This window comes from Pecten maximus, chromosome 11, assembly GCF_902652985.1.
Source record: "Pecten maximus chromosome 11, xPecMax1.1, whole genome shotgun sequence".
In the NCBI taxonomy this organism is placed as follows: Eukaryota; Metazoa; Mollusca; class Bivalvia; order Pectinida; family Pectinidae; genus Pecten; species Pecten maximus.
The window spans coordinates 4,004,548-4,026,756 of NC_047025.1; the positions used below are offsets into that span (position 1 = coordinate 4,004,548).

A 22,209-nucleotide genomic window follows, 5' to 3' on the forward strand; every position below is an offset into this window, starting at 1 on the left:
GACGGAGAGGAAACCTATAGACGCCCATGTCTCACCGGTAGAGACTAAAAAAGGAAGTTTCAATCACAACATCACAACCCAAGTGTCACCAGAGAGTGATTATTTAATCATGCTGACTATATACAGATACACAATATTACATGTAATTTTGAAAAACATACTACCATTATTAAAAATACCAGCTATCTAAATTTTCCCCTTTTGTAATCTATTGATGTTACAAAATTGAAATAGATATTGAAAACGAACCATGCCCAAACATTGATTTTCTACCAGCTCGACACCACACCGCATGATGAATATAAGCCTTTGTGAAGTAGAGAGCCCACCATGTTTCATTTCAGATGTCAATGCCAGGTTACAAATCTGACTATAAAACATGTTCAATAAACCATTGACGATATCATAATGGCGGCCACAGTAGCTCAATCAATTGAAAAGGTTTTCACCTATCGGTTTGCCATCGTCAGGATTTCGATTGTGTCAGTCAGTCAACTTAAACCAAAATAAAATATAAACTTTTCTTCTGGATCTATTAAGGGTCTAGACTCAATAAATCTGGCCATGTTATACATGTCTCTCAATGGACTCAATGCATATCAATTATGGTCTTGGTACAATACTTTCCCAATTTTGATTCCAAAATTGCAATTACAACAAGTGTTTAGCATTATTGGAAAAATAGTTGAGGTTTGATTTCAATGGTATTTCTTAATTATATATTTTTGAATTACCACAGGTATGCCTCTAGTCTATATGGCAATAATCCGCCCAGCCCATGCCTGCATGGTCGTTAGGCCATGTCTGGTACTAACCACATATATTGTAATAAGCCCATGCATGGTAATAAGCTGATATCTGGTAATAAACCCATATCTGGTAATAAGCCCATGTCCTGTAATAAGCCTGTGTCTGGCAATAAGCTCATGCCAGACAATCTGCTCATATCTGGTAATACCCAAACAGAAATGGCAAGCTTCGCGATTCACTATTATTGCAAGCTTGCCGCAAGCTTAATCTGCGAGCTAGGAATTGGAACCTTGCAGCAAGCTAGTATTTGAAACCTCGCGGCAAGCTTGCGGCGAGCTAGTTTCTGCAAGCTTGCGGCGAGCTTGTTTCTGCAAGCTTGCGGCGGGCTAGTTTCTGCAAGCTTGCGGCGAGCTTGTTTCTGCAAGCTTGCGGCAAGCTAGTTTCTGCAAGCTTGGGGCGAGCTTGTTTCTGCAAGCTTGCGACGAGCTTGTTTATGCAAGCTTGCGGCGAGCTAGTTTCTGCAAGCTTGCGGTAAGCCACTTTATGCAAGCTTGCCGCAAGCTAAATAGTCTAGCTCTGAGGTAAAAATAAATTTAATGCAGCAAAAATAAAGCAAAAACATCAAATTAATGTAAAAGTCTGTATTTCTATCATTCAGAGCAGTACGGTATGCTGTTACAATAAAACACCTTATAGATACGAACTTTATATACAAACATCTATATTTTATTCCATATTCTTTTAAACTAAATCATTAATGCACACTTACATAACAATACCTCAAAGGTTATTTAATTTCTAGTTCATGAATGTTTTTCTTATCATTGTTAATCTCTGTTGTCACTGCAATAATGGCTTATAGTTTTTGTTGGCATTCGGTAGAATATTCATCATATGTTGATAATACCAGTTCTTTTTTCAGTACAGTTACAATATCTTTTAACTCTTCCTGTCATTTCCGTCCACTTCAGAGCTCACTGTATCTTTTTGCATTTGTGCTACAAAAAAATAAAACAAAGCAATATTACATAGAATATTGATCAATTGATGTTATTCTTTGTAAGCCAAAACAACTATATTAGATATTTGAAGACATCTTTAAATGTCAACAACTAAATCTGGCTTAATTACAATTTTTCTAATGTGACCACTCTAGATATTTCATGATAGAGAATCAAATATGTGACCTTCCAAGTTTAGGCATATATATCACAAGTTGACTATCCATAGAGTAAAATTTTGTATGATGCCTAGATCTAGAAGTGCTGTCTTATAAACAGAAGCTTGGTTAGCTTTATATACAGGTTTTATTGTCAGTTTGTCTTAAAACTATTTTTGTGCAATAATTGCAACATATCTAAAACACAAGAAATGAATGTAAAAATACACATTTCTCATATATAATGTTCAACTTTCCTAGGCTTTTCTGTTGTAAAAGATAAAATATACAAGAAGTTTTTGTTTTTGTTAGATGTGCTAGTGTTATAGCTCTGTTGTTTTTTTTCACCCCAAATTTCCAAAGATTATAGAATAATGTTTATTTTAGATCAGTAAATTATTCTTATATCACTTGAAACATTATCTGTATGTTATCATAAATCTCACCACTCACCATTTATTGTTGACCCTTGGAAATCTTCATCTGGATCACTTCACTGAGTCCATCTTCTGTTTGTTTATGTAACTTATTTACAGAATTTTCAACATGCAGATGTAGATAGGTTGCACATATCCTTACCATGTCCAGAATGACAGAAGTTGATTCTATTTCCAGAAGTGATTGATAGGACAATTTATACTGATTCACAGAGATGCAAAATGTCCACATGCAGCCACAGGAAACTCAATTCAAAGTGGGGACCTTGTTTTACATTGGTCAATCTTAAGTTGGGGCACAGGAAAGGTTTTTCATTCATACAGACTTAATAAAAATGAAGATTTGTGAGTTCAACAGATGCTTTTTAAAATACTATAAAATTGCATTGAAGTTACTTTTACAATATTGTTTCATTTTATGTATTTATTACTGAAATAAATCATCAAATAAGTCACAATACAGTCAGTTAGAAATGAACCTTATATCCCAGGGTTGGCCCCATGGTGTCTGGAGTCTGACTGGCATGGACTTCCTGTACTCATCAGCTTGAATTGGTATCATATTACCTTGGTCAAGCTGGGCCAGTCTACTGATAACATATGCTCTCCTTTTGTTTGTTTACACATATTGGTGTTGGAAAGGTTTTTGATAATAAGGCTTCAACATATATTTTGCTGAAATTTGCACTGATGGAAATTCAATTCACATAATTTGCAGGTTACCCTTAGAATGAATATCACTCCTAGAAACAACTGATTATACTAACAAAAATATATCATAATATATTCACTGATAACTTTAATAAAGAGGATTTTATAAATACATGTGTAAAATATATAAATGAAGCAATACTTTAAGCATTATTATAAATTGGTTGGATATCTAAATTTGAAAAGATATGAATGTCATGATTATTATTGAAGTTTTACAAACATGAATTGCAATTTAAACAGTAATGATTGATTACTAAAATCATCATTCAATTTTGATTCAAAAAGAGGTGTTTTAACTCTTAAGAAACTCACATTCACCTTTAGATAATCTGATATGAAATACTAAAAGTTACAGATTTTGAAATAGAAAATCCATGCTGCTGTGACTTAGAAGATTTTCACATCTCACAAGTAACATATCAGAGTAGAAAAATTTCTAAGTCCACAACATGCAGAATATTGTAAAGGACTGAAGGCTTGCAAGCTTGCAAAAAGAGAACCCTCCTGCAAGCTTGCAGAATGACTTGCAAGCTTGCAGAAGGGCTTGCAAGCTTGCAGATGAACTCGCAAGCTTGCAGAAGGACTCGCAAGCTTGCAACCATGATCTTGCGAGCTTGCAGAAGGACTTGCAAGCTTGCAGAAGGACTCGCAAGCTTGCAGAAGGACTCGCAAGCTTGCAGAAGTACTCGCAAGCTTGCAGAAGGACTCGCAACCATGATCTTGCGAGCTTGCGGATAGCTTAAGTTTTAGGACCTGCCTGCCTGCAAGCTTGCGCAAGCTTCTTACTAGCTTGCATATAGCTTGCGAAGAGTAAAATAAGCTTGCCGCAAGCTTGCCGCAAGCTTACTGCAAGCAAGTATTTTTGTTTGGGAAGGCCATATGTCTTGCAATAAGTCCAGGTCTGGCAATAAGCCCAGGTCTGACAATAAGCCAATGTCTTGTAATAAGCCCATATCTTTTAACAACCCCATGCCTGGTAATAAGCCCATAATTGGTAATAAACCCATGTCTGGTAATATGCCCGTGTCTGGTAATATGCTCATGCCTGGTAATAAGCCCATAATTGGTAATAAACCCATGTCTGGTAATAAGACCATGCCTGGTAATATGCTCATGAATGATAATAAGCCCATGTCTTGTAATAAACCAATGTCTGGCAATAAGCCCATGTCTTGTAATAAGCCCAGGTTTGTCAATATGCCCATGTCTTGTAATAAGCACAGATCTTGCAATATGCCCAGGTCTGGCAATAAGCTGATGTCTGACAATAAGCCCTGGTTTTGTAATAAGCCCATGTCTGGTAATATGCCTATGTTTCGTAATAACCCAATGTCTTGTAATGAACTGACCCATGCTTTCTGCAGATTTGTAAAAAAAAGGCTGCAGTTTGCAGTTTCATTAAAATGTTATTATACCTCACTTTTGTTAGAATTTTTTTCATTGGACGAAAACATATCACCTGACATTTTATAAATCGAATATCCCCCGACAAATGCCGTCGCCGGGGTATAACCTGTCGAATAACCATGTAACCATGGCAGCAGAGTATTATACCCCGGTGTATAACCCCTCCGCCCGATGAATAACCCTTCGTCATCGAACGCGCCTGCATCGGAAGTCGGGCAGTGGAACTCTTTTGCGTTTGTTGTCGTCTGGTTCCAAAAACACAAACAACAACACAGGCTTTTGAAATGGCAGTGTCATAACGATTTGGCCGATCAACAAAAGTAGAAATAACAGCGATATTGGACAGCAAGGATGCTTTAAACACCAAAAAGGCCAGAAAATATTACAATTTATTAAATTCAATTTATTGTGGGTTTTTTTTCGGTATAATAAAACTATTATGACCCTCTACGCCCTCGGGAAAATAACCCTTCCCAGGGACATAATTCTGGATATATCCCGACACAGAGGGCCATAATTGTATATTATTACATTGTCCTGTAATAGGCCAATTGCACCCTTTAATACGTTGTAACACAGACAGCACAAAAACCAACATGAAAGTGGTCCTGTATTCAAGGATATGGTTGCCAGAAGAGCAACTGAAGCACTTACAATAAATACATGTTACGGATCGTTTCTAAACAAATCTACATTATTTCCTGTCTGGAAGTACAGATATGGCAGAACAAAGTCGAATGTCACAGATAATTTAAGTACAAATCAGTATTGAGCGATTAGCCACTATGAAATACATGTTATTTCCACTCGCTGTGAACAAGTGGCCTGTAGTTATAAATCTACTCTACTTGATCAATGAGTTGGTATATGGAACCAGTGCAATTTATTATCAAACGGTTAAAGAGAGTCTGGTCAACTTAACATAATTTTTTATTGAAGTACAGTGTATTAATAATACTAATAATGTAAAAAAAATTCAAAAAATATATGTAAAAAAAAAAAAAAAACTACAGAAAATTTCTAGTTAATCTAAGCTAAATACATCTACAAAAAAAAGTGTTTAAATGTACTGAATTTTTTTAATACTTTTTAAAGTTTTTTAAATTTAAATCTGACAAAGCCTAGACTAGTTCCAAGGACTTATATCCTTGGGTTGTGATTTATCAATTTTGACAGGATTATTATTACAAACAAATCTTATTTTTGAAAGTCAACTTACAAACAAAGCTTAAGTTTTAGCCTAGATTTATTTGGTCATCCACTTCTCAAAACACACAACCTCCTGATTTATCGAGTCAACCTGAGTGCACAATGCTTTGGGAAGCATTAATATATTGGTTTTTAACTTTATAGCGACAGCCATCAACGGAGGAGATAAATGTACCTAGCTGTCCTTTAAATTTGTTATACTAAAGGGATTTAAATCTGTCACTTTATTTGTGAAAAAATTCTGCAAAGGATAAATCATATATACTTTTTATTGAAATTCCATTTTAGGTCTTACTCAGAGCTACCAAGTTCCTGTATCTGTAATATCAGACTGTGTCACCCAATCTCACTCAAATGACAATATCAACAAGCAAATGTACATCTCATTTTCTCTAAAAAATATATACTTCCTTGTGATTGCCATATAGTTTTCCAATTATTTATATACCAATATCAAATTTGACAGCACAGAGAAAATGATTTGAAAAATTTTGAATGGTATCTATACTTATATAATTCTCATCTTATTATAGATATGCCTGGTGTTTCGGCTGATTTTAGCACTACCCCAGTTCTCACTTAGGAAACATGACATTATATAAATTTTATCTAGATGTACACAGCAGTGCCACTGATGAAGCAGTAGACACTTATTCATTTAAACTTTTCTTTAATCCATATTTTGTCCTTGGTTTATCAATATTTTAGTTGTAATACTCATTTTCATTACACTATGGTATTAAATTGTTGTATTAACACAACATCATATTACAATTTAAACCTGATTGATATAGAAACACCTAGTAAAACAACTCATGTATAATTACTCAAACATAACTTTTGCCTTATACCAAACTTGATACATCATACTCTGAGAATAAGATTAATGAGACCAAAAAAATACCAGTCTCAGATTTTTTATTTATTTATCCTTTGATAAACCCAAGCTGCATATATTTGGTTTGGTCTGGTTTATTTTGTTTAACGTCCTATTAACAGCCAGGGTCATTTAAGGATGTGCCAGTATTTGGATGTGGAGGAAAACCGGAGTACCCGGAGAAAAACCACCGACCTACAGTCAGTACCAGGCAACTGCATCATGTGGGTTTCAAACTCGCAACCCAGAGGTGGAGGGCTAGTGATAAAGGCTGAATATATATAAACGTTGACTCAATATAGAGGGCACAATTATAGCATTAGGTAGCATTTTACTGAACAGCAGTAGATATGGGTGAGCATATCACCAGGTATGGGATTACATATTGTTGGATAAATGCATTAGTAATTTGACAGATTATAGGACATTTTTTATTTTACACATTTATAACATAGTTTAGGTTGGTAAGCACAACAAATTAAATATTTCATGAATGTGGTGGAAAAGCTACTGTAATTTAAAAATAAATTCAATTCAATTCAAATTTAAGCTCTATATATTTTACATCAAAAAAATCATGAGAAAGTAATGTTCACTCATTTAAACTATATAGTGAATTAAAAGCATTCAATAAAATGCCAATTTAATATTATATACGGTATAATATATGACCTGCCATAATTTGTTCAAAGAGAACAGGATTGTTTTATAAATAGGTATAGATCTTTAAATTAAATCATGCATATGATAAGAGGTTATAAATCGCATAATGTACGATACAAATACACAAAGAATGTGCGGTTCTCACGGAAAAAAACATTTTGAATGCCACTATTAAAAACAATTCTGAGCCCTTCATTGAATGTATAACCAAATACATTAGCCAATACACCCGGCCTCTTTAGTGACGTACGTGTAAATCGGTACGACTATAATGGTCACACTTCGTAAAACAATAAACTATTAACGGGATATTTAATTTTATTGTTTTTGAATTTATAGTCATGCTATGTGTGTACATTTCAGCCCTTTAAAAACATATAAACAATTCGATCAAATTGCTTCAGATTTGTATCAATAAATTAAATGTCATTCAATTTTCCTTGCCAGTCGAGAAACATTTAGAATTTGTCCGGTTTTATATTTGATAAAACAGCAGACATTCATTCAACTCAGCATGTGGCAAATTACAAAGTGATATTTATAGATATGGAGCTTGTATGTTGACTATTTTATGGGCCCCTTGGCCCAATCTGCTCCAAATCTTCCACCTTATGACTCCATTTTTTTTGGTATTGACATTGAACTGAGAATAATTGAATCATTACAAGGCACTGCGTAATTTCCAAATGCAATGTAATTTATATACCTTACGTAGTGCAGAATTAAAAATAAGCAGATTAATTTTATTATCACTGCAATGGTGAATTTATCATTTATCGTTTATTTATCACAATATTAAATAATTGTTAGCAAAAATAATTAATTAATATACGGAACTGTAATTAGTGAAATCATAATTTGGCGGAATGCTTTCAGTGTTTTTGAAGTACATGTATATTTTTTTTGATAAAAATTATTAAAAATATTTATGCATGAAGTAAAGGGACTGACTTGGAAGTTCATAATATGTTCAAACTTGATGTACATGTAAAAGGAAATGGTCAGTGTTGCTTTTTGTACATATTAAATACGGTTTCTGCCACTCAGCTGACGCGAGCCAAAGCTTTCCGTTGCGATATCACGACGGAGATCGCAGGCTCAGCGGGCGTTTTTTCCTGTTCTTTTACAAATGTAAATTTAAAATTTCTACAAATCATGTTTATAATGACATGTACTGCAAATGTAAACTTCACCAATAGCAACACTGCCTGTCCTTAATTTCAATTGTTATATTACTTAGCATGGACATTATTTAAAAGCGCAATAAACATGTCTTCTTTATCCAAACATGAAGTCCTGGCAGGCACTACAAAGTCGATCACCAAAGAATATAGGGAGAATTGAATTTCAAACTAATTAAAAACCTTGATTTTTTTTACCTCCACTACTTTCATTAATTCTAAAGAATTTCATAATAACACAAGTCCGATACTTTTAAATCCTGAATGGTGAAATCTACAAGTCACACTTCAAATGGTTGATTACAAGTTTATTATTACACCCATGTTTGAATGATTGACGTCCATTGAATATCCAAAGTCTATTACTGCATGTCTTGTTGATAAAACATCCAATTTTCTTATGCATACAAGCTAATCTTTTCATAGAGAAATCTTCCCTTAATTACCCTCCACAAATAATCTTTCTCAAAATATGTTTTGGAAACCATTTCACTTGAAAGGAGAGTATTTTGCTAATCGTTTAAACCTTAAAGTAAACATTACGACTTATGCCCCCTGGTACCTGATTGAGGACCCTGAGAACACTCGAGCCAATATTGACTCTTTGCTGAAAAAGTTTGAACGGGAGAATTAAATATGGAACAGGTTCATTTTCTTCTGCCTGACTCCATATAATAACACTATTACAGGGTGTTGCTATTCTAGAGTATTGACATGTTGCGTAAACACAATAAAACAGTCCGAAATTAAGTTCTCCGCATGAAGACTTATCACTTTGGTAAACGATCACAACAAACATGATCACAACGACCTAATTTGATAACCATAGTGCCAGCCCCTACGTATCATCAAATATCTTTCATTATATTTTTGACCTAAATTAGTAGTACAGTGTGCAGTTACAAATATAGAAGCGGCTGAGGGGTGTGCTTGATGAAAACATCTACAGGGAAATTATTTTGCTAAGAAACCATGGCCAGGATTGGAAAAACATATACAAAGGGCAATAACTCTGTATAATGTTGTCCATGTAATATTATTATTCCAAAATATTTAACAAAAAAATAAGCATATATATACCTTTCTATCTTATAAATTGTAACCTTTTATCCCCATACCTACATATATTTATAAACCTATACTACCAAACCAATTGAGTCCAGAAAGACAAAAATATATATTTCATTTTCAAATGTCAACAAAGATCAAACAAACATAAATCAACGAAACATCAATAGATAATAAGAACAATTATCCTGGTAATTGGGTCAACTTCTGAAGCTCTGTGGGGGAGTTAATATCGGTCAGATTTGTACAAACTAACAATCTAATAATCGTACAAAAAAAAACGCACTCTTTGATTTTTAAAACTAGACCTCCACAAATATTTATGCGGGATAACATACCATAGACAAATTGAGAATCAATATTTAGTATTTTTATCAATTACTAGAAACTGTTTACTGTTAATTCTATCCAAGCATGTGAGCCATTTCTAGTTGAGCAGAACATCAAAGACTTTCGGTTACCAAAATTTCCGCCTCCCCCAAGATAAAATTTTGATGTGACCAATTAATATTAATTAATCTATGTAATCGAATTTAGCTTTAAGGTTTAATTAATAAACTTAATATCCTGAGAAACCAACAACCAGGTGAAGTTTGGCTTAGCTGAAATCAGGAATAAATATACTTGTATTTGAGTACCTGTAAAAGTAGAGAGTATAAGGTCACCTTACTAGCTCAGACTAGCGGGCATTTCCCTTTAGCCTAGTGGTAGGATGTTTGCCTTGAGAGCGAGAGGTCGCTAATTTGAAGCCTGACACGGGCAGGGTAATTCCTATTACATAACAACAAGTAAAACAATAATTGAATCCTACAAATGTATCCTTCTCTGAACATATACAGGGTTTGGTTTGTTTTTTGGTTTGTTTTTGTTTAATGTCCTATTAACAGCCAGGGTCATTTATAATTAAGGACGTGCCAGGTTTTGGAGGTGGAGGAAAGCCGGAGTACCCGGAGGAAAACCACCGGCCTACAGTCAGTACCTGGCAACTGCCCCACGTAGGTTTCGAACTCGCAAACCCAGAGGTGGAGGGCTAGTGTGCATGTTAAAGTGTCGGGACACCTTAACTACTCGGCCACCGCGGCCCCTTTAACATACAGGGAAACAAAGGTTCAAGGAACAAACAGAAGAGTTCGGTATGTAAACAAAAACACATTGCTTACTCAAAAATGATAAAATTATGGCAAATTATGGACAAAATATTGAAAGACATGAAAACCCTCGAAAAAGAAATAAAGACAAGGTGTTTCAGAAGAGTGAGCTTCATCAAGTCATTTGCTTCACGATAACACTCTTGATGTAAATTGAGCCCAAGTCAAGATAATGCTACATTAATCTAAACGAGAACTGGGGTGTTGACAAAGGAACTACAATTAAGGCATACATAAGCATTGAAGAGGTCAAATGCCCTGTCACTCAAAGAAGTAATAAATATCCTTTATCAGACTGAGGGATGGATGTTCTTGTATGGACTAAAGGAAACTTACACATACATTTCACAAATATATACCAATTATAAAGAGACAATATCATAGGTTTCATCCAACTTCGCTAGCCAAGGGTGTTCAATACGATACCCTCCTTTTCAAAAGGAGAGTATCGTGAAAAGGAAAGTATCATATTGAACACCCTTGGCTAGCGAAGTTGGGGTTTCATCTTGTTTATCAATCATATATATATATAAAACACACAATATTTCCAGAACTATATGATACACTTTATTTTCAAAAAAAAAGAAAAAAAAGAAATACTCACTCGATCAGTATTATGTAATAATAAGAATCTAAACCCAATTTTAAAAAGATTTAATATAAGGGTGAGAAAAAACCCAAGCGAAAAAAAAATCTCAAAACTTTTACCTTTTTTCTTAGTGTGAGACTTCTAATTTAATTGGACCACATATGTTTTACCTTTGGGGAAGTGATTTTGAACCCAAAGGACCAATGATGCTGACATTTTCCCCCCACCCTGAATATATTTCAAATTTCTTGATTTTTCTACCATCAAGTTAGAAAGAAAACTGTAGAAAATGATCTTAGTTGGAATATACCCAAATATAAACACAGTAATACTGGGTAGAATTATTAATGGTAAAACCACACTCCCCATATCTGTTTTATTACATAGTTTTCTTGCATACATATTGAGCATTAATATCAAATTACCCCGACTAACAACCTATTCCACAACCATGGTACCTAACGAAGTTTCGATGACCAACTGTCTACCTATGTAAGTAAATATGATGATTGGTTTCAGTACAGTAAACTTTATAATGATTATCTCTAACGCTGTACCCTGGTTTATAGGTGTACTCTAGTTAATTGTTTCATGTCTGAAGGTTATAACACTGAAGCTGAAACAGGTCACTGAAAATTTTAGGCCAAGCAAAACCATACATTCGTTTATATAATATATATACAGTACATTCCAGTTAATCGGGTAACGCTTAATAGGGTATTTCGTTTATAGGGGTAAAAATTCTAAAACCAAAACAATTTTCTCTTGAATCATGTTTAAAAAAATCGTTTAATTGGGTTGTAAAAGTCGTATTTTTCGGTTATTTGACTACGATAATCTGACCCAAAAAATAGAAAAGTTCCAATTTTCATGAAAAGTCACGTAATATTACCTGTAAGTTTTAGACATTTATCAACAAATAGGGTAATTAAGATGGTTATAATGTCAAAAAACGGTAAAATATTACCTTAAACGATAATGTTATGTCTATATATGTATATCGGCAAATAGTCCCTGTTCACAACAAAATCCCTTCTTTATATTTTTGCAAAATCATCAATTTTCAAATGGTAAGCTTAAAGTGGTTCTCAAATATTTAGCCCAGATAGCAATCTCCCAACTTTGATACTGAAATTTTACACTATATGAGAGGGGGCTTATTTGAGGATATGTATGGTATTAACTTTTACACTAGGTAAGGGAGTTTATCCGAGGATAAATACGGTATTACACTTTTACACTAGGTAAGGGAGTATAGCTGAGGATATATAAATATGGTACAAAACTTAAACACTATGAGAGCAGGAGTTTGTTTCAGGATGAATACGTTACTTAACTTTTATACTGGGAGGGGACTTATTTGAGGATAGATACGGTACTAAACTTTAACACTGGAGAGGGGGAATATTTGAGGAAAAGTATGGTACCAAACTTTTACACTTTAAGAGGAGTTTATTTTAGGATAAATACGATATAAACTTTCACACTGGAGAGAGGGATTATTTCAGGATATATATGGTAAGCTTCATGTACATTTTATATCCATAACTAAGTTTGTTATATATTTCAAGGAAGGGTCATTTCCAAACATACTCAATAAGCTGACAAATTTTATAGACCTTATTTTGAAAGTGTTTTGATACTTACACATGGAGACACAGCCGAGGGTGAGAGCCGATTCCACCTGAATATTCTCATTCTCCGAATGCACCATGAGAGCCACGAGGTACTTAATGCCACGGAACTGAAGGATGGTATTTTGATTGGGTTTGTGTGGGACATAAGCAACGCCTACACAAAGATGTCGTATAGATCGTACAACACTTAAGATGATATACTCCTGGTTGCTCTGAATCAGCCGGCCAAGCGGAGCGATTCCGTTTAGCCGTGCAATCTCCGACTGGTAAGTCAGAGGACCTTGAGCTAAAACACTCAATCCCTCTGCTCCAATATACTGTAAGTTTTCCGACAATGAGTTAACAAATTCGATCATCAGATTGACTTCCATTCGTTCCGCCATATATCGCCTAATGTCAAAGTCTGAACCTGCTAGAGACCACAAGGCCAGTGCCGTTTTTTCTAATACTATTTTTGCCCGTGTATTTTTGAGGAGTCGGAGAAGGTGTTCCTGAACATTATCTGCCAGAATAGCCTTTTGTGTCTTTTTATTGTTGTCCGCCACTTTACTGATCGCCTCAACAGCAGAAACTTGGATCTCACGATTCCGTGTCGCAGTGAGAACAACAATATGAGGTGTGACTCCATTTTCCTGGAAGCTGTTTTGATTTACTTCATCCTTATCTGCTATCTTACCGACAACTCGAGCGAGAGAGTGAAGAAGGTTTCTGTCCTTTTGGTTTTCAAATAACCCCACGATAGTTGGAATACATCCCGGACATGTTCCGACCTGCGATTTTAATTTTGTATTCGCCTCTGCGATATTTCCAAGACATTCCAACACCTGGACAAGCACTTCCTCATCACGAACTGTCTGCATCACTTTCACCAGCGTCTGAATCGCGTTGTTCTGTGACTCAACATCAGCGTATTGCTTCTCTGTTGCCATTTCTTTGAGAATTTCGGCAGAAAGTTGAATAACATGATTGCATGGTGATTTGAGAAGTTTGATAAAAGTAGGAACACCGCCCGAGCTGATAACTTGCTCCTTCACTTCATGCTTTTCGATAACATTTAGCAGAGTCTGAAATGCTGGGATCTTTGCCTCATCAGCGATACTGCTTCCCTTGGCAACCTTAACAATAGTCGGTATTCCTCCGTGTTTATAGAACTGCTCCCAGTTCGGATTTATACCTCCTTCCTCACTTCCCTGGGTCAAAGTTCGCAGACATTTCCCTGCGGCTTCCGCCTCCTCATCGGCCTCTGATGACACGTACCGTAGTAGGTGTTTCCAAACCGGAATCCGTGGGTCATCAAGGTTCATGAAATATTCCAGAAGTTCGATGTAGAACTTGTTGGCACAGATTTCAATAGCACCATGGTTCAAAGCACTTAAAGCCTCCACATTGGCCCCTTGTTCCATTAAAAGTTTAATGGAATCTTCTTTCCCACCGTCTACCGCACACAGGAATGGTGTGAGGTGTAGTTCATCCGTCGTTTCCAGCTCCATCAGGCTGGCATCATCCGACAGGAAAAATGTGATGGATTTGGTGAAACCACGCTGAGCGGCATGGTGGATTTGCGCCCATCCAGCCGCATCAAACTCATCTGCCATTTTTGATGTTTTTATGTATCCTCCAAAAAATTATCTAAACTTCAAATCCCATCACATCTGAAATAGTGAAAGAAATTTAATAAAATATCAGTTGAAATTCCTTGTTAATTTTCTTAAAGAAGGGAAGTTATAAACAATAGCACGGACAAATTGAAATTCAAACAGTAATGATAAAACAAATTCCTACCCAGGGGGGTTTATAAACCCCAACTTTTTTTTATTTGCAACAAGAGAGAATTATGAAAATGTGTTCAACAATCAAACAAAATGACAAAATTTTGCTTATTTCATTTCAAAATGGTCTTTGGTTGAGAAAATATGTAGATTCCCAAATAACAGTCTGGGGTGAAATTTTGGGGGATACTCTGCCGAAGGGTTGGCAGTATGAACCTTATTGAGGAATTGGTTTTGAGTGACCTTAATGAATCAAAATGACTAAACTCTTTTAATCTTGCACTGAAGTAAAAATATTTAAATTTCAGATACATAAACAAAACTAAAAAAAAGATACCATTTTGAGATCCTGAAACTAAATTTGCACCAAAACCTCAACATTTAAGGCCAATTAAGGTATATAATAAAATATTATCCCCACAATTTTTCTTGCTCTTTATATATATTTGATCCAAAGGAACTTCAAAGCCAAGTATCAAAAATTGATATATTGTGTTTAATCTGAAAATAAGAACACATGTCAAGTTATAAGCCGGGCCCATATATCCTAGCAGATTTGTTAGCTAGAATTTATATGAAATAAATATTATTTCATTTTTCTGAAATAAGTTACCCACTCTTTTGTTGCTGTCTTTATTCTTCTTCTTTTTTTATGATATTGTGCATTTTGTATATTGGCATCCTGAGGGCATATTCAAGGATAAATATGGTTCTTAAGTTCAAACCAGAAAGCTAACCATCATTTACTGCTCATGTACCCATCAAAACAAGAATCATTCATAGAGTGCAGAAATGCAATACATATACATATTGTATCTATCTACCAAGGAATTTTTCAACTCATGAAATATTCTGTCAGCAAAATCTACTTCACCGACTACATGTGTATCCAATTCTCTGTCATGACAAATTCACCCACTTCACAGACGATGAAAGGGTGAAATAAACTTTGGCAAACAATGTCTCTGATCGAACACACTGAAACCCTGTGTGACTATGTCATCAATATAGTTTATATAAATATATGTATATATCTTGAAAGTTCAACTTAATTCACAAAAATGGAGGTAATATAAAATTCATGAGTAAAAATGTGCTAAAAAGGATCTTTGAACTTGATCATCAAATGGTAAAATATTGATCGTTCTGTTGGGATTTTTTAAACACCAAGTAATTATATTTTTTGGGATGTTGATGACGACTGAAATAAAAAGGCTAAGCTTGAAAAATGTCAATATTTTCAAGGGCACACTGTAAGATCCTGGAATTTTCCTAGGAGCATTATAAATTTTGTGATAGCTTACCATTAGAAGAACTGGATGGTAAATTAACCATTTTAAAGTGAAAAAAACAATAAAAACCAATTAATCAAAATCACCTTGAACATTTGAAGACTTTTGATCAATTTTGTCATTATAATTCTGATGTCAACCGTATCATGCTTTGTTTCCAAAATTATGATGGATTCAGAAATTGATTTTATCTATTTTTTTTTAAACACTATTAGTTTCCAATTCATTTGAAAGCTGACGCTGTTTGTTACAACATTTCTACTGAATTGTCTATTGTATTCATTTGAACTAAGAAAAATCAATAAATGATGTTGATAAATTGTGGATTGTTTATCAAGATCATGCAAATACATGTCTGCAGTTTATTATGAAGAAGTCACCTGAGTAACCATACATATTACACACACACTCATTTATAGGAAACATCATCAGTTTGATCATAATTGCTCCAAAAAAAACTTTTGTAAATAGAATCAGTCATAAATTAAGTTTGACTATGAACTATAGCTAGGACATTGCAAATGCTAAAATCTTTTGCCTATCATATCATTTTTACTACCCCCATTCCAATTAATGTCTAGAAGGCGTTTTCTATGTTTGAAAAAGTTTAAGGGTAGGTATAGGTGAATTAAGTAAAAAAAAAAAAAAAGGTTTTGACAACAGATATCTTTTTTTTCTTGCCAGAGTATTATTGATAATCAGGGCTAAACTTATAACAGTCAAAAAGTGTCTCCTTAAGAAATACCATTTTCACATCATTGGCCAAATAACTGACACAAAAAAAATAACAGAAACATATTTTGTGATGTCTTAATTAGACAAGAATTACAATTACGGTGTACATTGTATCATATTATAATCTTATTGTAGTAAGACTATCCCCTACGTGATGTTAAATTAAATGTCAAGAAAGTATAGATCTTAAATTATTATTTGAAACATAAATAAGGTGAATCCAGTTTTCTATGTATGAAATTCCAGTACTTATCAAGCAATGTAGGTTTGGTTTCTTTTTGTTTAACATCCTATTAACAGCCAGGGTCATTTAAGGACGTGCCAGGTTTGGAGGTGGAGGAAAGCCGGAGTACCCGGAGAAAAACCACCGGCCTACAGTCAGTATCTGGCAACTGCCCCACGTAGGTTTCGAACTCGCAACCCAGAGGTGGAAGGCCACTGCGGCCCCGTCAAGCAATGTAGTAGGCAAAGCCAGGGTAAGATATAATATCATGCAGGACGGATGACACAGTGCGAATTATCACAACTAGTTGCTATATTAAACATGCAACATGTATATATTCCAAATTAAAGATACACATTGTACAACATATCAATTATTGACTTAAATTAATTTCCATAACTTACCAACAGTGAGGAATTTTAAAAGACATTTAACTGAAACAAGTGTCAATATTAATGCACTTAGATGTATAATTCAAACAAAATTTATCACCAATCTCTTAAAAAGCTTATTAATTTTAAACCACATTAATAATTAAATCATTTCAAGTTATATCTACTCAATCTAAATTACAGCCACACTTTGTAATTGAAGGTGACAACTTCCTATGATATAATCAAATAACTTTTAAATGGCAAATTGTCACTGTCTAAACGTGTGTATTAAAAAACATTCTCTATGTAAAATACAACATCTGTATATGTTCGCCAACGTTTTTTACTGGGTGCCAGAATCAATGACCGAACCTGTACTCGAATACATATGACAACACATATTAACTAAGTCATCAAGGGACTTGATTAGTTTCTAAAGGCATTTAATTTAATTAAATAACGAGATATCAGATTTTAATAACGGTGTAACAATTTGCTAATCCATACACATGGCATGTAAACGTTGTACCACATTGTTAAGTTCTATTATCAGACCAGTCCGGCCAACACAACGACAACATAACATACAAAACAGGGGACATTCAAACAGGCTGGCTTTAAATAACAAATAAACTGTACTAGAACTGTCACTAAAAAAGTTTTGACAGATCGATGAATACACAGGGGAGGTAAGTTTGCGGTAAATCACTGCATGGTGTTTGGGAGAAACGGTGTGTAATTAAAATGTTCTCAGTGTCGGCACTTACCACGGAAGCATGCTGAAGAGTAGGCATCTGTTAGGTCCAAGATGTGTCCCCCCATCGCCATTAGTGGGGTCGAATACACAAAATATCCTTTTTACAGGGTCCCCGAGCACACAAGTTTGGTTCGTCACGCTTATGGTTAATTGAGGCCAGCAAGCTCCCCGCTGATTGGTTGCTAAGCGCGCACCTGCTGTGTATAGCGACACCTATCGTGTAAAAGGCTTTATTCCCCAGGGACAGTCACTCGAAATACTAGGGCAGTTTAAATGTTCACGTCAGTAAATTAAACCTATAAAGAATTTTAAATGGTATTTTACAATGTTGATTCCAGATTTCATGTAAGATGTTATTTTTTAAACAAAGCTAAATGAACTTAAATGTCAACAGAGCGATCAAAATGGTCCAAACCACACTATAAGTATAAACAGAGACCTATATACTAGTATAAACATCAATTTATGTAAAACACAACATCTTTACAGATAACAAACTTCAATTAATTTCCCATTTACATAGGATGACAAAGAAATTTTCGGAACTGGGATACCTTAATATAGAATGAATAACAACAAAGTTAAACATTTCATACATGCATAAATGTATGTGTGGTGTGGTGTTATAATAATGGATACAAAACTATCAAACCAAATCGCTTCCTTAGATGTGTATGCTTTTGAACTGTCTTGTCTTGGAATTCGAAAGAAGCATTCACGATGACAGCAAATGTGGCTATCTTCCTTGTTAGTCAAAAAACTGACACCCACTGATGATTCCCGCTAAAAAGTAATTCGTAGAAATCTGCCAGAGTGGTGTCCCTTTCATCGAGGAACGAAATGCCTGACTAGCGAAAATTTGATCTTTGTAAACTGGAGCATTGGCAGTAGAACGCCGTGAGAAATAACATTAATAAGGCACTAAGAATAATGATGTGACCGGCAACAAATAAACATGGGGATTTTTTTATCAACGAAATCAATTTTAGAATGTCGTGTGTAAACTGTGTTACGACAGCTGATTGACACCGTCGGCACTTTCGGTAAAGGAGCAAGTATTTTCAACGAGAAAGTATAATTTTCGTGTTTACGGAAAGTGCCGACGGTTCCCGATCGGTTACCAATGATGACATCTGATTAGCTTATGTCATGTTCCTATATACATGCAGTTACAATGGTGATAGTTGATTTTCTTTCGCTAAATAAAAGAAAGAAAACCAACGCATGGAAATTTCTTTCGCCTCGATCGAATCAAGGACGTCGTTGTACCTAATGATAGGTACTTATTATCGTTAAGATATAATGATGTAACAGGACGCATGATTAATTAAATTTAGACCATTGCCTCCGCTTGGGATCGAACCCTGGACCTCTGGCTTACTAGTCTTATACTCAACCGATCGAGCTAAAGAGAAGATCTCTCTAGCCGAGCGGTACATTGCGGCTATTATTTACCAGGGTTACATGCAGGCGCGGATCCCGGAATTTGAAAAGGGGGGGGGGGGGGGGTCCAGTAATTAAGTGGTAATGAGAGCGCCATAGGCGCGAGCCAAATCTTTTTCTGGGGGCCAAATTTTCGGAAAATGAAATCTTGGGGATAACATTGATTTCCGATAAGCGGGAGGGGGGAGGGGGGGGGGGGGGGGGGGGGGTGACATAGACGTTTTTTTAAGGCGCTATAAAAAAAAAATTCCTCGTCCGAAAAAGGGGGGGTCTGACCCCCACGACTCCCCCCGGATCCGCTAGTTAGATGAATTTTGCCGGAAACAATAGTCAATATTTTGATAGCGATAATAAAACAGTGTAATTAAGGCATTTTATCAGTTTGTGTATAAACCGTGTCTCCATGAAAATTGGACGTTTGAGTGAATCTCTATGAGTTTGTACACTTAGGCGTGATTTGATGTGTCCGATTAAAACGTTCTTTGTAAAGACACATTTTGGCGAAGAAACAAACAAATTCTCACGTAAACTCCTGCTTGAAATTATCTAACAAACGTTGTTGTACAATATATAAAATTACTAAATATTTATAATATGTTAAACCCAAATGTCTATCATACCTAATGAGCCAACCTCGTGTTTGACTTTTGCATCCGAGTTTTTACAATTCAGACTCGCCTCACAATCGTTGTACTTACAGTATATTCGCAACCACAGGGGCTTGGCACGATTTTCCAAATGATAGTCTATATATATATGTATATACTATATACATATATATGGACTATCATTTGGAAAATCGTGCCAAGCCCCTGTGTTCGCAACATGCCTTTAATATACAATTTTTTGTAGAGATTAGCTTACACCAGTATTTAAGTATTCTTAATTTGCGTAAGAGGGACACTTAGAACATCCCCAGTTCAAAGTATACCATGGTATTTGGTGTCGAACGTTTAACCCTAAGAGACCCTACGAAAATTTAATTGTATCTTCACAATAACGGGGGCCTGTATGGAAACCCTATACCTGTACTTCACGACTAGACGGTATAAGCCGCCACAATTCCTCCATACAAGGGCTGATTGATAAGTTGTGCTCCTCGTATTGAAGGAGGTACTGAAGGAGGTACTCAAGGAGTAACACTGGAATGTGATGTGAGAATAATAGCTGTAATATGATATATATAATAGATGTAATTGTAGGTAATTGTAATATGAAATGTCTCTTTACACTATATATGTTGTGAGTGTTGTGTCTGTATATAGTTTGTGTCGTTTTTTGTTTGCACTGTATATATATATATATATATGCACTGTACTGATGAACCGAATGGTTTAAAGTAATAAAGAACATGAACACGGGAAAAAAAGGAGGTACTCATGTGTCAAAGTGTCAAAGAGACTCAATAATGTTGAACAATTTAAAAACAAGAAAAAAGTGAAATGAAAATAACCTTAATTCACCATCGTTTACAAGCAACAAAACTAACGCGCCATCAGTTGTGAAGCAACGAACCCAACAGACATCATCCCTGTCGCCAGCGTGACTCGAACCCACTTCTAAGGGAGAGTGGTCTGAAGCTCACGCATGACTGCACTGACGACTGTTTGTTTGTTTATTTTTGTTTAGCGTCCTATTAACAGCCAGGGTCATTTAAGGACGTGCCAGGTTTTGGAGGTGGAGGAAAGCCGGAGTATCCGGAGAAAAAAAACACCTGCCTACGGTCAGTACCTGGCAACTGCCCCACGTAGGTTTCGAACTCGTAAACGCAGAGGTGGAGGGCTAGTGATAAAGTGTCAGGACACCTTTACCAAGCTTGAAATGAATTTGTTGAAATGTCGTCAAAACGCTTTTTGTAAAAATTCCTTATTGATAGCTACACGTTGCAATTTGATCTAACAAAGTCTATTCCAGATATATATCTTAAATTCATTTCGAAATTACGACTGTCATATCACCAGCTCTATGTAGAAGAAGGTAGGTATTGCAATATTCCAAGGGCGAATATAATTTGTCGTAATTGTGACCAAAACCAGGTAGAGGACGAGTTTCATTTTGTTTTGATATGTCCATTCTATAAAGATAATCGAAAGAAGTTCATTAAAATGTATTGTTGGAATCGCCCATCATCATATAAACTAGCTTATTCAGCTGTTGTCTGTACGTAACAGGAAAGAGCTTTGTAATTTAGGGAAGTACTTGAATTATGTTTTACAGCACGTTCTAGATATCAGCTGTAGCTTACATTGTTTTCACTCATATCAGTTTACCAACATTATAGCCGTCTATCCCCTGACTACACTATTGTATACTCCACTCACTTATCCATTCGATATTGCCGCTCAGAAATGTCAAACATCTGTAACCTTACTTTAATATCCATTTTCAATATGATATATTTTGATAGATCTATTGTATATGTAAAGTAATTATATCAATGCTGTCCATTTTTCGTTAATTTGTATTATATATTACGGATTGTAAATTATATGGTGTAATCTTTTAGTATGCTTATGAGCCGTAAGGCTTAAAGTGAATAAAACATTGAACATTGAACCACTCTTCCACCGCGGCCGACGACTGTAGGCGTAATAGCGATCACGGCGACCGAGGCCCTCTAATGACGGGCACTCTAATGGCATGGGTACACAAGTCTTTTTCGGCATAGCCGTCTAATATTCTTTTGGCCCCGGATATGACGCGACAGGTGGCGTTACTGGTGAAGATGTAGTATGTGATTGGTCAATGTAGCGGTAAATGCAAAATGCAGAAATGCA

General features: G+C 35.3%; 1 protein-coding gene and 1 long non-coding RNA gene across 2 annotated transcripts in view; both read right to left on the bottom strand.

Annotated features, from left to right (window-relative positions):
- The window catches only part of LOC117337613 (ankyrin and armadillo repeat-containing protein-like), a 31,080-nt gene extending 12,882 nt beyond the window's left edge, over positions 1-18,198 (bottom strand). Inside the window, exons 1-2 of the mRNA XM_033898677.1 lie at positions 18,000-18,198; positions 12,850-14,491 (exon numbers count right to left, since the gene is read on the bottom strand). Coding sequence (XP_033754568.1) covers positions 12,850-14,434 — 1,585 coding nt within the window. The 5' untranslated portion in view covers positions 14,435-14,491; positions 18,000-18,198. The remainder of the gene's footprint in view (positions 1-12,849; positions 14,492-17,999) is intronic.
- Positions 1,594-3,284, bottom strand: LOC117337614. Its single transcript, XR_004534875.1, has 2 exons — positions 2,363-3,284; positions 1,594-1,748 (listed from the first exon to the last, which is right to left on the bottom strand). It is a non-coding gene; the product is annotated as an uncharacterized LOC117337614 (long non-coding RNA).
- Positions 18,199-22,209: the final 4,011 nt, after the last annotated feature.